General features: G+C 39.2%; 2 protein-coding genes across 5 annotated transcripts; both read right to left on the bottom strand.

Annotated features, from left to right (window-relative positions):
* LOC113722574 (AAA-ATPase At3g50940) lies at positions 1-6,693 on the bottom strand. Of its 4 annotated transcripts, none has more exons than XM_072082277.1 (6): positions 5,593-6,693; positions 5,324-5,409; positions 4,572-4,975; positions 3,802-3,969; positions 2,555-3,663; positions 1-855 (listed from the first exon to the last, which is right to left on the bottom strand). In XM_072082277.1, the coding sequence occupies exons 5-6, from the start codon at positions 3,569-3,571 to the stop codon at positions 217-219; spliced, it is 1,656 nt and encodes a 551-aa protein (XP_071938378.1). In that variant the 5' UTR covers positions 3,572-3,663; positions 3,802-3,969; positions 4,572-4,975; positions 5,324-5,409; positions 5,593-6,693; the 3' UTR covers positions 1-216. The 4 variants fall into 4 exon arrangements, with proteins under 4 accessions (XP_071938378.1, XP_027101655.2, XP_027101654.2 ...); XM_027245854.2 differs by having other exon boundaries at positions 2,555-3,969; positions 4,572-4,656; positions 4,738-4,975; XM_027245853.2 differs by having other exon boundaries at positions 2,555-3,969; positions 5,593-6,401; positions 6,512-6,693.
* On the bottom strand, positions 5,963-8,044 carry LOC113722571 (putative late blight resistance protein homolog R1B-8). Its single transcript, XM_027245849.1, has 4 exons — positions 7,735-8,044; positions 6,899-7,540; positions 6,342-6,674; positions 5,963-6,258 (listed from the first exon to the last, which is right to left on the bottom strand). Exons 1-4 carry the CDS (start codon positions 8,042-8,044, stop codon positions 5,963-5,965), a joined length of 1,581 nt encoding a protein of 526 aa, XP_027101650.1.
* Positions 8,045-14,724: the final 6,680 nt, after the last annotated feature.

The following is a 14,724-nucleotide window of genomic DNA, read 5'->3' as shown; positions in this document are numbered from 1 at the left end:
TTATAGCAATTTGATGTATATATCAAAAAAGTAATCGAAAATGTATCCGCGAAAAACGTGAAAATATTGTTTTAGAAAACTGCAATCCAAACAAAGGTAGTTTAGCACTAGGAGACATGATGTGCTTGGTTTCGCACCAGGGGACATGATCTGCGAATTTTGTTATCCTCCTCTGCTCCGGTGCTCCCGCATTTATGCCCACCTTTCCCTTCAAATTCAGGTCAGGGAGAGTTTCTCAGCAGAAGATCCTGAGTCTATTTTCAGTTCTTGAGTCTCCTTTTTCTCCGGAAGCAATTGAATCAAGCCTCTCAAAATAATATCAGCCTCATCCTTCTTGATCACTTGAACTTCATCAGGAGACACTTTATTCATCTTTACCAGGTCTTTGATTGCTTCAAGGCTGATTACGTTTGTCTCTCCCTCATTTCCACCTTCTTCCTCAAGCTCAAGGGGAACTGCAGCTTCGGGTGCTTGTTGATTACTTTTATGATTTTCAAATTCGACATTTTTCTTTTTTTCCTCAAGGAACTCAATCAGGCCTTCTAGTGCAGTTTCAGGCTCACCATTCTTCAATAACTGCTCCCCTACCTCTGCAGGAGTCACCTTTGTAACTTTCATCAGCTGCTCAACAACCAAGAAGAGTGGATGATCTGTGATTCCAAGGTAATTGGAAGCAAGCAATTTGAAACCGCACGGGGTGCAATACGACATGTAAATGTGCACATCCATACGACCAGGGCGCAATAAAGCTGGATCTAGCTTATCTTTATGATTAGTTGTAAACACTATGATGCGCTCATCCCCACAGCTCGACCATAGTCCATCAATGAAGTTCAGCAATCCAGACAAGGTAACCTGGAAAGATGGTGAGTTACAAAAGATTTTGCTGAGTGCTGACAATCTAATTTCTCCATGGCTGTAATAAATATATGCATCTCAGGGAGAGATGACTGCAATTACTGGATTCATAGTGAAAATGGAACCTACACTGTCAAATCAGGCTACAAGGAACTGTGCAAAGGGTTAACTGATCAAGAGGAGAGAAGAGGAGCTGAGGGAGAAACCAGCTCAGCTAAATCTGGCAGGAAAACCTGGAAGGTACTGTGGAAGCTGGACGTCAAGTGCAAGCTAAAACACTTTATTTGGAGGTGTATCAATGGAGCATTACCAGTCAATGGACTAATACATTGAAGAACTCAGACTGGTGATCCAATCTGCAAAGGATGCGGAGAGCAAGAGGAATCTATTGATTCCATTGCAGAAAAGCTCAAGAGGTATGGAAAATGTCATCAATACAATGGGATGGAGTAGTAGAGCATACAGGGAACTTTTTAGCTTGGTGGAATGCTGTTATGGGAGCAACAAGCAGGATAAATGGCGGCATGGCCCATATAGAGTTGACAGCCAATATACTCTGGCAAATCTGGAAAAATAGAAATGATTGGAATTTTAATGCCAAACAAAGACATCCAATGAAAGCTGTTCAAAAGGCACAACAGGAATGGCAGGAGCAGGTAACAGTCAGAAGAAAGAATGAGAGAATGAGCTCCGCTGATATCAGTGGAGCCAGGGAAGAGCCAGTGGCAGTAGAAGAGGGGAGTGCAGATATTCAAATCCGAGTAACAACTCAAGTGCAGAAAGATTCAAGCAGAGTTGGGATGGGGATCATTGCAACTAACAGCAATAAACAGGTGGTAATAGCTTGGGCACTTAATGATAGAAGCTCAGGAGGTCAACTACAGGTTACTGCTAAAGCTGTTAAGCTGGCCATCATCAAGGCCAAAAAACAGCAGTGGCAGGAAATTAAAGTACGTATCCCCATCATCCAAGTGCTGAAGGAGATAACATCAAGGAAAACCAGGGACATCAGAATGGCAACATCAATCGATGATATCAACAATCTGAGGTCCTTATTCCAGAAATGCTCCTTTTGTTTGGATAGGATTATAGATCATAGATGTAAATTGATTAATGATTATGCTTTAGGCATCTTTCAAGATGAGGAATGGATTAATCCTCAGTGTACTTTGCACTTTTGTATAGCATCACTTGAGTCTTTGCTCATATAAGTGTACATCTTTTGCCCATCAATACAAATTATATCGTCGCTGAAAAAAAAAGTAATAAATATATGCAAGTATCTAGGTCAGAGCCCAAGAGACTGACAAGGAATTCTGTGAATCTCCAGCCCTTGGTACTTCACTAACGAGAAATGGCAACTGGCATTTGGGTACCTGGCTAGGAGTCTAAGACATACCGTTGTAGATGGAACTTGTTTAGACATTCAATTTAATCGCCTTAAACCGTGATTATCACTTTCTGCCAACTTGTATGATAACATATATGCTTGATAAAGTCTTCTGGTATATGGTATTTGCAAAGCACTCTAGTTTGTCTTTGTGTCAAGAGTTCATCAAGCAATTTCAGCTCACGCAAAGGAGAGAGTCATGCAATGGGCAAAACTGAAACAATATGTATACCCTCGTAATAAAGCACACTGCAAGATTTAATGCTATGTTACTCCAAAGCAGCACAAATCACGTTGGAAACTTACCCTGTTTTCTTGACCATATTGGTGAGGGTGCATAGGTGCCCTTGATGCTTTTGGCCGGTTGTTCGTGAGCTCAATCGAGCAATCAATGTCCTCCACGACGAGTATCGACTGATTAGCTGTTGAAATCAGATACCTTCTCAGATCAGAGTTGGTCCTGATATCAGTGAGCTCCAAGTCATAGATATCAAATTTTAAATAATTGGCAATGGCTGCAATCAAACTTGATTTCCCTGTTCCTGGTGGCCCAAACAGCAAATACCCTCTTTTCCATGCCTTCCCAACTTTCCTATAAAGCTCTTTCCTTCGGACAAAGTTCTCAAGATCATTGATAACCATCTTTTTATCATCTGTATCCATCGCCAACGTGTCAATTGTGGCTGGATGATCAAGATTAACTGATTGCCACGGATTACCACTATGTCCCATCATCCGATCATTTCCCAACATAAACAATTTCAGTGTCTTCTTTTCAACTTCAACAGCCTTGGATCTTTCCAAAACATAAGGCAAGTACTCACCAATAACCATTTCCTTATGCTTCTTGTGAAAGATTAATTCATAATACCGGTGTTCAGATATCATAGTTGAATTGTAGTCACCAGGCATCGTAACGTATCTCGGTTGAATCTGCTCACGAACCATCCTCCATTTTAGCTGGATGCCGTTAAATTGTTGGGTGAGTTCTTCATTGCTTTCCATGCAAACGTTGATTTTCTTTTCTTTTTGAGGCAACGTGGCTCGAAGCCTTTTGGTGGACGGACTTAGAATGGATCCCAAGTAAACTTCTACAGCCTTGAAGAGTTGATTTTGGCCGAGGCCATCGAATTCATCGATGGCTAAGATGACTTCATTGGAGAATGCTGTGAAAAGCTGGTGAACTTTGGTGAAGAAGAAGTGTCTGAACTCCTGGGGGATGATATCATTGGCGAAGGACCTAATAAGCATGGCTGTGGCAGTTACAGAGGCAGCAGCAGAGATGATTGCTTTAGTTGATGGTATTTGGATGTTTGAAGGCATGGCTGACTGTTGAAAAGTTTATGCCCTTGGGGGAATTGTTTTCAGGAAGTCAGATCAATGGGGTTTGATGTAGCTGAAGAGGGTTCCAGGTACTTCAAAATATAAACAAAGAATCAAGAGGAATGACGCTGAGATTCAGTGGAATTCTTCTTGGAATTTTTTTGTTTCCAATCTGTGAAGCTGGAATGACGAGGAAATTAAGCAGAAATAGAAAAAGTCTCGAATAGTACCATTATTGGACAGTAAAGATCGAAGACTTTTGGTAAGTCTTTATGGAAATTGTATGGGAATTTGGGGAAAGACTGGAGAAAAGGTGACTGATCCCTCAATCAGCAAAGACTTGGTAAAGTCTCCCAAAGTTTTCTTCCCTTTGTAGATGACGTTTCTGAACAGCAACGCTGCCAATTAATGACTCCAAACTTCAATTGAGAGAAAAAAAAGAGAGAACAGCAACCCCTTGATAAATATAATATCCGCCAATAAATGAAAAAATAGAGAAATGAACAGACCGTTTAAGGCAAATAAATTGAAACCATTTTACACATCTTAAAATTTCGATCATCTGGAGCAACAAGAATATAAGCCTTGTGTCTGCTTTGTACCGTCACTCCCATCGTTGACAAGGCTAACCCGATTGACAGATAATTCCGCTTTGTAAGAATCAGAGTTCAGTACCTTCCTGCTAACGTTATTTTCTCCATTCATAAAAGTCTTGGGGTTGTTCTTGATTCATTATTGCAACAGATTATAGATTATGATGTTGAAAAATTAGTTTTTGTGACGTTTTTTATTGCTTATAGATTTGGTAGCTAAAATCTATAATACCCAAATAGTAGTTTTTACTGATACTAATTATTCTTTATAATCAATTTCTATAATCAAATTTTATAAAATCTAAAGCAATCGAAAAAACAAGACCTTAACAGGTATCGACTTCATTGTCACTTGGCTCAACAACAATGAGTGAATCATTATATGTTTTCGTCAAAGAGACGTTTACCAGAAAATGAGCATCTTTTGAAGCAGGTACTGGCTCTTTGATGCACTGCCATAACCATGGGACCTAATCTGCTAAAGAATCTCCACTGCAAAAACAATTGGTATATGATGGCAACATTAACAGAAAAGTTACAATTTCAAAGGAAGTGACTGGCGAAGGGTCTTACTAAACAAAGAGGAATATGAAATTATAATCAGAACATTTTGAAGTTGCAGACATCCTTCTTAAAGGAACTTAAAGTCCCATACTTCATTCTTTGCAAAAATTCTCCAGCTTGAAGAAGTAAAATATGATTCTGAAAATTTAGCAAATCTCGAAGTTGGATATCCTAAATCCAAACCCAAGAATATGGAGCAAGCCACGTAATGCCTTTTGCAATCCCCATTGCAATTTTTACCGTAAACCTGTTGTGAGTAAAAAAGAGATGATCATAGAGGTTTCCAAATTGGGCTATCATATTCTTCCAAGAATCATGAGCTCAAACATAAATTGTCAATCAATTCTATCAAAATGATGGAGTTTGAACCTCAAATAGAAAAAAAAAAAAAAAAAAAAAAAAAAAAAAAAAGATAACAAAGTTCCTTGATGGCAAATTGACACATGTTTGAAAACAAAGAGCACAAAACCATCATTAAATTCAGCAAAACGAAATTACACAAAATAGGCCAACGGCAAAATATCTGAATAATCTCGTTGATTGTTTCCACCATATCTTGACAAGAAAAGAGCCATCGATCCTTTCCAATTTTTACCTTAATCTTCCACAAAAGCACCAAAGAAAGTCAGACCACGCAGATGATCAATTACAATTTGAAGAGGAAAACCGCCGCAGCACTCCCTGATGATATCATCAAGAAAAAAACAGAGCAATAATTAGTTGTTTGTCATCAATTTCAATGTGCTCGTGCATGCATTACAGGCAATTGAAGTCCAAATAAGCTACCAAAAGGTAAATATAAATTAACTGAAAAAAGCATGATTATTTCTACAAGCAATTAATGGTAATGACAAAAAAAATTACCAGATATTGCACCAGCTGATGCCCTTCAATATTTTACATAATGATCTTCAGATTCTCATTTCCAAAATCTTTCTGTGCTTCTTCAATTTCCCGTACTAAAGATTTGACACCATCTCCACAAACCTTCAACTGAATTGTTTCAAGAGTTGGAATAAACCCTAAACAAGCAGGCATCATTTTCAATTTAGAAATTCCGTCCAGTTTTAATTGCTGAAGACACGGGAAGTAATAACCATCACTGTTAGGGTCTGCCTCTATCCACTCCGCAACTTTTACATATTCCAAAGTCAAGACCCTGAGTTTAGGGAATCCTCCTTCCATCAGCTCCCATCTTTGGCCGTCCATTGACAGCCATCTTAACTTGAGGACTTCAAGGTTGGGTAGTTGTTGACAGCCATCTTAACTTGAGGACTTCAAGGTTGGGTAGTTGTTCAATCAATGACATTTTACCACAGGGAAGACCCAGAGCTTCAAGACTCAACTTCTTCAAATTCTTGGGAAAGGAAAGCTCAACATGTTCCCGTGAATCTGAGGAGTAATTGCCCCGCCAGGTGAGTGATTCTAGGCATTCTAGTTGCCTCATGTTCAACACTCCATTTCCAGTCTGACGATCGGAAATTTTAAGTCTGCGAACGTTGGGAATCCTTCTCAATAAGTTCTCTCCCTCTTCATAAAGATACAAACAAGGAGCGTGTCTAAATTGGGTAAAGTGGAGAGGTTTTCAACACCGTTGTCGTTGGAAGAAAGACCAATAACAACGCCACCCCTCAAACAGACATGCCTCAACTTCTTCATGTTCCAGATGCTATCTGGCAATGAAACAACCGAGGTGGAATATAGACAAAAGGTTTCCAAATGTGAGAGCTTGGCTACAGATGGTGGAATGAATTTCATGTGCCGAGCTGTAAGGGCTACGTACCTCAAACCAAGAAGTGATTCGACTTCAGTTGGAAGCTCCTTCAGCCTTAGGTTAATGCCCTCTAAATTCAAAACGTTAAGATGTTTGTAGATGCAAAAAAGGAAGGAGATATTAAGCAAGTCAAACTCACATCCTGGAGTAGCACCAAAGAATAGCAGAGTACCTAAATATGGACAAAATAGCTTTGACTTTATAAAATCTTCTCCACTGGAGCAAATGGACAACCGAGGTAGGTTGGGAGGCTCATTAAAGGTAGAAAGCTCATCATATATTCATATCCTCGCAGGACCTGAAGGAAATTCTTTTCTTTCGCCTCGCCCTTACAGAACTCAATTATCAAATCGTGAATGTAACAAGTTTTGACTCCACCAATGGATCTGTTCTTACCTACCATAACTAGGTTTCGGCCAATTAGGTCCATCAGATATTCTTCTGCAATATCCTCTAATCTCTTTCCTTCAATTATTTCCACAAACCCTTCTGCAATCCAGAGACACATCAACTTCTTGGCACCAATTTTTTCATCTTCTCGAAATGCAGCAAAATACAGCAAGCATGCCTTCAAGTGATATGGGAGATGCTCATAACTAAGCTCCATCGACCTTTTGCATTGTTCTGCATCAGACACGGTGGTTGAAGTTAAACTTTCAGCAAATTCTTCCCAAACACAAATATCATGCTCTATAGTTGCTTGGACTCCAGCTACAACAACAAGTGCAAGTGGCAATCCCCAGCACTTTTTGACAATCTCCATGCCCCATCCATGCAATGCTTGAGAACATTCTTCTTCTTCTCCAAACACCTTCTTCTGCAGCAATTCGAAACTCTCTTCGACAGTAAGGCGGCGAATCTTGTGAGGTTCTCCACCATATTGAACCTGTGAAGCTACATTAGAAGATCGACTAGTGAAGATGATTCTACTTTGGTTTTTGCCATCTGGGAATGAAATTCTCAGCTCATTCCATACCTTAATGTCCCAGACATCATCAAAAACAACAAGATACCTCTTCCGCTTCAGCTTTTGTAGAGCTTGTCAAGTAATTCATGTTCATCCAAGTTTTTAAGCTCTTCATCCATCCCAGACTGCTCTTCATCGGAGCACAAAATTTGTATTAACAAGCTTTTCTTGTTAAATTCTTGAGAAACAGTGCACCAAAGACGAATGGGGAAGTGACAGGTTACTGAACTATTATTGTAAACTTTTTTGGCTAAAGTCGACTTACCAAGCCCAGCCATTCCCACAATGGGAACAATTTCCACCTGTTTTGATCCCCTTACAAGTCGTTCAATTACTTTTGCTGCCTCATCATCAAGACCAACCATGATTTCACGAGCTATTGGCATTTTACCTTGTGATAGCATGCGGCTAGAAGTCTGGCTAACTTCTGGTGCTCTTAAGCTATGAGAGGAATTAGGAAGACTCTGTATGGTACTTGAGACACTGAGCCGATCCTCAAAATCCTTGATAAGTGTTTCAATTACTTTTTCATTCTCATCATCGGGACCAACCATGACTTCATGGTCTATTGGCATTTTACCTTTTGATAGCATGCGGCTGGAAGTCTGGCTAATTTCTGGTGCTCTTAAGCTATGAGAGGAATTAGGAACTCTCTATAGTACTTGAGACACTGATCTGATCCTTAAAATGCTTGATATGGATGTTGGTATTGGCCAGCATATCACAAAAATCAAGAACCTGGGTGGATCCTGAGAAGCTAACTTCTCCTTCTATCACTCTGCTCAGAGTGGGCGAGAATATTAAAATGCCTGCCTCACCAAGGAGAGCTGTATGGTACTTGAGACACTGAGCCGATCCTCAAAATCCTTGATAAGTGTTTCAATTACTTTTTCATTCTCATCATCGGGACCAACCATGACTTCATGGTCTATTGGCATTTTACCTTTTGATAGCATGCGGCTGGAAGTCTGGCTAACTTCTGGTGCCCTTAAGCTATGAGAGGAATTAGGAAGACTCTCTATAGTACTTGAGACACTGATCTGATCCTTAAAATGCTTGATATGGATGTTGGTATTGGCCAGCATATCACAAAAATCAAGAACCTGGGTGGATCCTGAGAAGCTAACTTCTCCTTCTATCACTCTGCTCAGAGTGGGCGAGAATATTAAAATGCCTGCCTCACCAAGGAGAGCTCCAATTTTTTCATTTTGTTCATCCATCATCTCATGATGCTCCCTTAAAATGCTTCTCAAAAACCTCAGTCCTGCATAGAGTATTCGCATTTCATCTTTCATAGAATCCACAAAGCTAGAGCTGCAGCATAACAACTCCCAGAGACGACTTATCAGAGAATCATTGAAGTTGTTCAATATCTGCTCATCCATCACTGCTGTATGTAATGATGCTGAGGAGTACTTCATTATAAATCTCGTAGACATGAAAATCAACCGCTCTGATGCTGAGGAGTTCGAAGCTGCAAGTACTTCTGTAGTATAACCCAGGATTGTGAATTGCCTCAAAATCATCCCAAAAGGACCACATGTAAGAGAGGCGTGCTGCGGTCAAAGCCACCACTTCAAACTGAGCCAATAGTAAGGCAGGAATATCTGCGGTTCCTCGCATTTTGGCAAAGGGAATGAAGCTTTTCAAGAATGTCAGCTTTGCTTCAAGATCTTGGACTTGAGCACTCAAAGGACCATAATCACTAATATGCCAATCCATATCGTCATTTGTCAAATCTGCTAGATTTTGGAGGATGAGGTCTATGAATTCCAACAGTTCATCATCTGTCATACAAGAATTTGATTGAAATGACCTGCTGCTTGCCAAAGCAAAGTAAATTTGGATGATTTCTTGCTTCAGTGATTTGATCTGTTTCTCAAGTTCCCTGAACATGCTATCATAACTACCAATAGTATAGTTCTCAATTTCTGATCTAAGGGAAAGAGAGTGAATATCCTCCTCATATTTGTGAAAGGTATCTTCGATGCAAGATAAGAAAGATGGAAGACTCGCCTTCTTCACAACATTGTCAGATTCCAAGTAAAAATCATTGCTTTGGCTCCACTTTCTAGCACACATAAGAAATGTTTTGAGAAATTTCATGTCTTTGATTGCATCACGAACATCGCAAAGAACATAACTGTCTCGGGAGGTTTTCAGAATTAACTCTAGACCAGGTAAGACACGATCGATGCTGCAAGTGGAGGCCATCTCCATCTCTTTTGGAGGGATTTTCGTCAGTTTCATTCCCATATTTTAAGAGAGAAACAAATCTCACTAACTGCAGAGCTAGCAAGTATTTCTTTCCTGAAAATTGCTTATTTGTTTCTGGTGAGAAGGTGAAGAAAAGTATTGAGACAATCAACCGTTCAACTAGGTGGAATTGGCATCAAGGTGGCCCCCAGGCAATGATAATCAATTATTCAACTAGGTGGAATTGGAGCCAGGCACCCAAAATCCAAATTTATCTTAAACTAATTATAAATGAAAATTGATAAAAATTAGTTGACTCTGTCATCAACATTTTATTAGGGAAATTTGATATTAGGGATCACATAAAAGCCTATGTTTTAAGACAATAACAGCAGTGGCTAGGGTGATTTTTGATGATTTTATTGTCCAAAGCAAGAGTTGTCCAGAGGAACAGCCCCTTCTCTATTATACATTTATATTATTGCCTCAATAAAGCAAAAAAGAAAAAACCACTTGCAGACACATTCAAGTAGTGGGTCCGATTTCATAGATTGTAGGGTAAATTACATTTTACCCCCCTGTGGTTTACTCTTTTTTTACATAACCCTTCTATGGTTTCAAAAGCTATACATAACCCCCTCATGGTTTGGATTAAAGTGTCAAAGTAACGGAAATAGTCACTCGTAACGGAACTTCTAAAAATGTCGAAATTACCCTTATAAATACATGACACATTAACCCCCTATGATTTTTATATTTTACCATATAACCCCCTTATGGTTTAATACTTTACCATATAACCCCCTTATGATTTTTAAAATATACACATAACCCCCCTTGGTTAATACATAAATTTCAACCTTACATAAGGGTATTTTTGACATTTTAGGTGATGCCGTTAAGAGTGACTATTTCCGTTACTTTGACACTTTAATCCAAACCATAAGGGGGTTATGTATAGCTTTTGAAACCATATGGGGGTTATGTGAAAAAATGCTAAACCACAGGGGGGTAAAGTGAAATTTGCCCTAGATTGTATTCCATTCCCACACAATGGGGTCCGGTTTTAATATGTTTAATTCCACCTTCTTATCACGAGGCAATCAGTTTAATATATATATATATATTTTTTTTTCTTGCTCCACAGTTTAATACGTTAAACTTTATAATTAGGAAGAACAGAAAACAAAGAAACATCAAAATATAAATGATCCAAGAGACGTCACAATATAAATGATCAAAATATAATGAACCTTCAAGCTACTAGCTCTCTAATTTTCTTCCATTATTGTTTTCTTTCTTGAGCAAACCACTAGATTTGATCACTTTCGCTTCTAATTATTAATAATCATGACCATTGATCTTGGAGATTAATAACCATGACCAACAAAGTAAAAAGTATGAGAAAAAATAATTGAGGGCTTCTTCAACCCTTGAAATTGTGGAAGCAGAGAATTTGGGATTTCTGCAATGAATAGTGTCAATTATATCATAAAATATATGCATTACAATAATAAATGTAAACTCTAAGATAATAAATATAAACAGTAATACGATAACTTGCAAAATTAATGTTACCAATATACAATGATCAAAGAAAATGATTGGATTAAAGAAGTGAAAATTGCTACTAATTCATAGTAGTACTTCTTTTCAAGAGGTCAGGACTTAAATGCACACTCATTATTTGTACAAAATTATCTACGTATTTCATAAACATATTTTTCAATCACTTTTTTATTTCATATATATCACATCAAAAAAATAATATAATACTTTTTAAAAAAATTATTCCAAATAATCTCATATTCAAACACAAGTTATATGCCCATTTCAGTGTTACTTGGGCCATGGGAAATTAATTCTAGTCTTCTCATTACTCATTAGTCTTCCTTCCACATCTGGGGGACCATTTGGAAAGTGATAGGGTGCAATTTTTCTTTTTATTTTATTACTAATTTCCCCTATTACCTGATTTGATGTGGATTAATTACTGGATTCTACTCATTTTTCTTAATTTACACTTACCTCAGGGAGTAGATCAAAAATTACCACAACCACTGCTATTTTGACAGTCATCAGGCAGGAAGTAAAAGAGGAGGCTTGCAAGGGCATTTTTGGGAAAAGGGACACAAGTCCTTTTCGGTCATTTGACCAACGTCTTGTTTTACCTACCTGGGAGCGCCGCACAGTGGAGCGAGAGGGATCCATCAGATAAAAAAGGAAAAAAAGAGGATCAGAGGGGGGAGCTTTTTTCTGATTCGGAGCTTCCTCGGCTGCAGCTTAGCAGAAATGATAGCTTGACTTTTTCCCTTGTTTTCTATTTTTAGCTTCAGATACTCACGGATGATAGGAAAAAGCATTGCTTAGCTTGAGATTGTTGACTTTTCCCCTAGAAATGCTTTTTGCTTGTCATACGCATGGCAGGCATTAGAAATTGGTAGCTTTTGACTTTTCTTCATGTTAAATGTTTAGAGTTTTTCTACCTTTCCTCGTAAGCCATCCGTAGTGAGGCAGAGGATCATTTCATGTAACTTTGCTATTTCCCCCTGGTTGGAGCGGATTGAGTTCTCAAAAATCAATGACAATGGCCGCAGCTTTATCTTCAATTTCTGGTGGGTTTAGTTCATCAATTATGAACTAATTTTCCAATTCTAGTCAAGGAGCAACGAAGGCTCTGGTTCGCCTAAAAATTGTGAGATTGTTTTAATCTAAACTTTTCCTTTTATTTATGGATATCCGCATATTTCGTGATTGCTACGCTTATGGTTATTTAATTAATTGATTGTCTTGGATTCGGATAATTAATTGATTTGGTAACCTATAGTCAATTGGGGCATTAAATCCGTAATTGTTTAATTGTCCTGAAACAATGACAACTGGCACGATTAGATTCGTGTCAGGGGGATACGCGGGCTAATCTAAAATAACCCTGGTAGTGTGTTGTTTGGTTAGAATAGGGCTCCTCTAATACGTAAGGCAATTGGGGAATTAAATGCTACGGGCGTACCTAGGATTATTTCTCAATTAGAGCAGTGATTAACGGGCGTACCTTGATCACCGACACAGTAAGGAGGGGTTGACTGCCATCGCTTGTTTGGTAGTTATAACCTATTTATTGGTAAATAATTGGGATTGTCTTGCATCAATGATCAATTAGATGAACCATTGCTGAAGTTACTTCTTGGCTAGATCTTTAATTAATATTATCTTGATTTTAGTGAAGTGCCATTTGGTTTTTGGTTGTCTACTTTATTGCATTTTTAATTGTTCCCTTGTTTTAATAGATTTAGGACTTTAATTATTGTCATTCTAAGTTCAGTGAATCGTGATTTAATTTATAATTAGTCATTTATTTTTATTTTCTTATTTGAATTCATTTGGTTGTCGTTGTTCCTACAAAATCACCCCCTGTGTTATTTTGAATTTCTTAAGAAACAAATATACCCAATCCCTGTGGATACGACCCTACTTGCCCTGTCTTCAAATTCATAATTATTTGTGAAAATAAATAACCATTCCATTCGGGTATATCGGATCAAGCAAACTCTTCGGGAACAGGGTGAATCAAGTAACCCATTGCACACCTAGAGTCCCTGCTCCAGTACTTGGAATCGGGTTTGGTCATTTTAACTGGCAAATAGGTTTTATTTTATTATTGCACAGGCTTCGACAACCTGTCAATTTTTGGCGCCGCTGCCGGGGACTGGCGTTATTATTTGTTTCTTTTTTTAAATTCAATTTTTGTCCTAATTTTCTGGTTTTCTTCTAGTGTATGCCTCGATCTTCTCGCACAGGTGATTTGATTTTTGACCCTGAGGTAGAGAAGATCGCGCGTAGAACGAGAAAGGAAACCAGACAGCTCCGAGAAGAGCACTCCAGTGCTACATCTCAAAGACCCGAGTCAGAAGTTGAACCAACAGATTCGTTTGGTAACACTTCGAGTGACTCTGACCAGGAGGAGGGCACCATGGCTAATGCACAAACATTAAGGGAGTTGGCTGCTCCTGATTTAACTCAGCAGCCTTTATGCATTACTTTCCCCGCTTTAAATGACAACATTCCATTTGAACTAAAATCTGGTCTGATTCAGCTTTTACCCTCTTTTCATGGTTTACCAGGTGAAGAGCCGTATAAGCATCTGCAGGAGTTTGATGTCGTGTGCAATAGTATGAAACCCCCGGGAATCACAGAAGAGCAGATAAAAATGAGGGCATTCCCCTTCTCCTTGAAAGATTCTGCGAAGGACTGGCTGTACTACCTGTCACCAGATAGCATCACCACGTGGGGCCAATTGAAGAAAAAATTTTTGGATAAATATTTTCCTGCGTCCAGGGCTGCAAGTCTAAGGAAAGAAATTTGTGGGATCAAGCAGCATCCAGGGGAGTCACTTTACGAATATTGGGAACGGTATAAGAACTTGTTGCGCAGGTGCCCCCAACACCAAATAAGTGAGCAGTTGATCATACAATATTTTTATGAGGGGCTCCTTTTTAGAGACAGGAGCATCATTGATGCTGCAAGTGGAGGGACACTGGTGAACAAAACCCCTCAGGAACCACGGGAGTTAATAGAGGGGATGGCAGAGAATTCACAGCAATTCAGTACAAGAGAGGATGTTCCAATACGTAGGGTGAATGAGATAGAGACACCATCTATGCAGCAGCAGCTAAATGAGTTGACTGCGTTTGTTAGGCAACAGGCTGTGAGAAATGCATCACAAGCCAGGGTATGCGGGATTTGCACTGGTATAGGTCACTCTGCAGACATGTGCCCAATGATTCAGGAAGAAACTGCAGAACAGGTGAACATGGCTGACCACGCGCCCGCGCCAAGGAAGCAGTACGACCCTTACTCACGCACCTACAACCCCGGGTGGAGAGATCATCCCAACCTCAGTTATGGAGGGAATAGGCAACCCAACTTCACGCCGAACAGGCAGTCTAACTTTGTGCCAAATAAGTCACTAGGGTACCAGCAGCAATACCAACCCCGACCACCTCCGCCCCCTCAATCTGGTTCATCTATGGAGGAGATGCTGAAATAAATGATGACAACC

The sequence above is a fragment of the Coffea arabica genome, chromosome 3c (assembly GCF_036785885.1).
Source record: "Coffea arabica cultivar ET-39 chromosome 3c, Coffea Arabica ET-39 HiFi, whole genome shotgun sequence".
Classification (NCBI taxonomy): Eukaryota; Viridiplantae; Streptophyta; class Magnoliopsida; order Gentianales; family Rubiaceae; genus Coffea; species Coffea arabica.
Note: the sequence above shows the minus strand (reverse complement) of the source record. Positions and strands in the feature narration are given on the sequence as shown.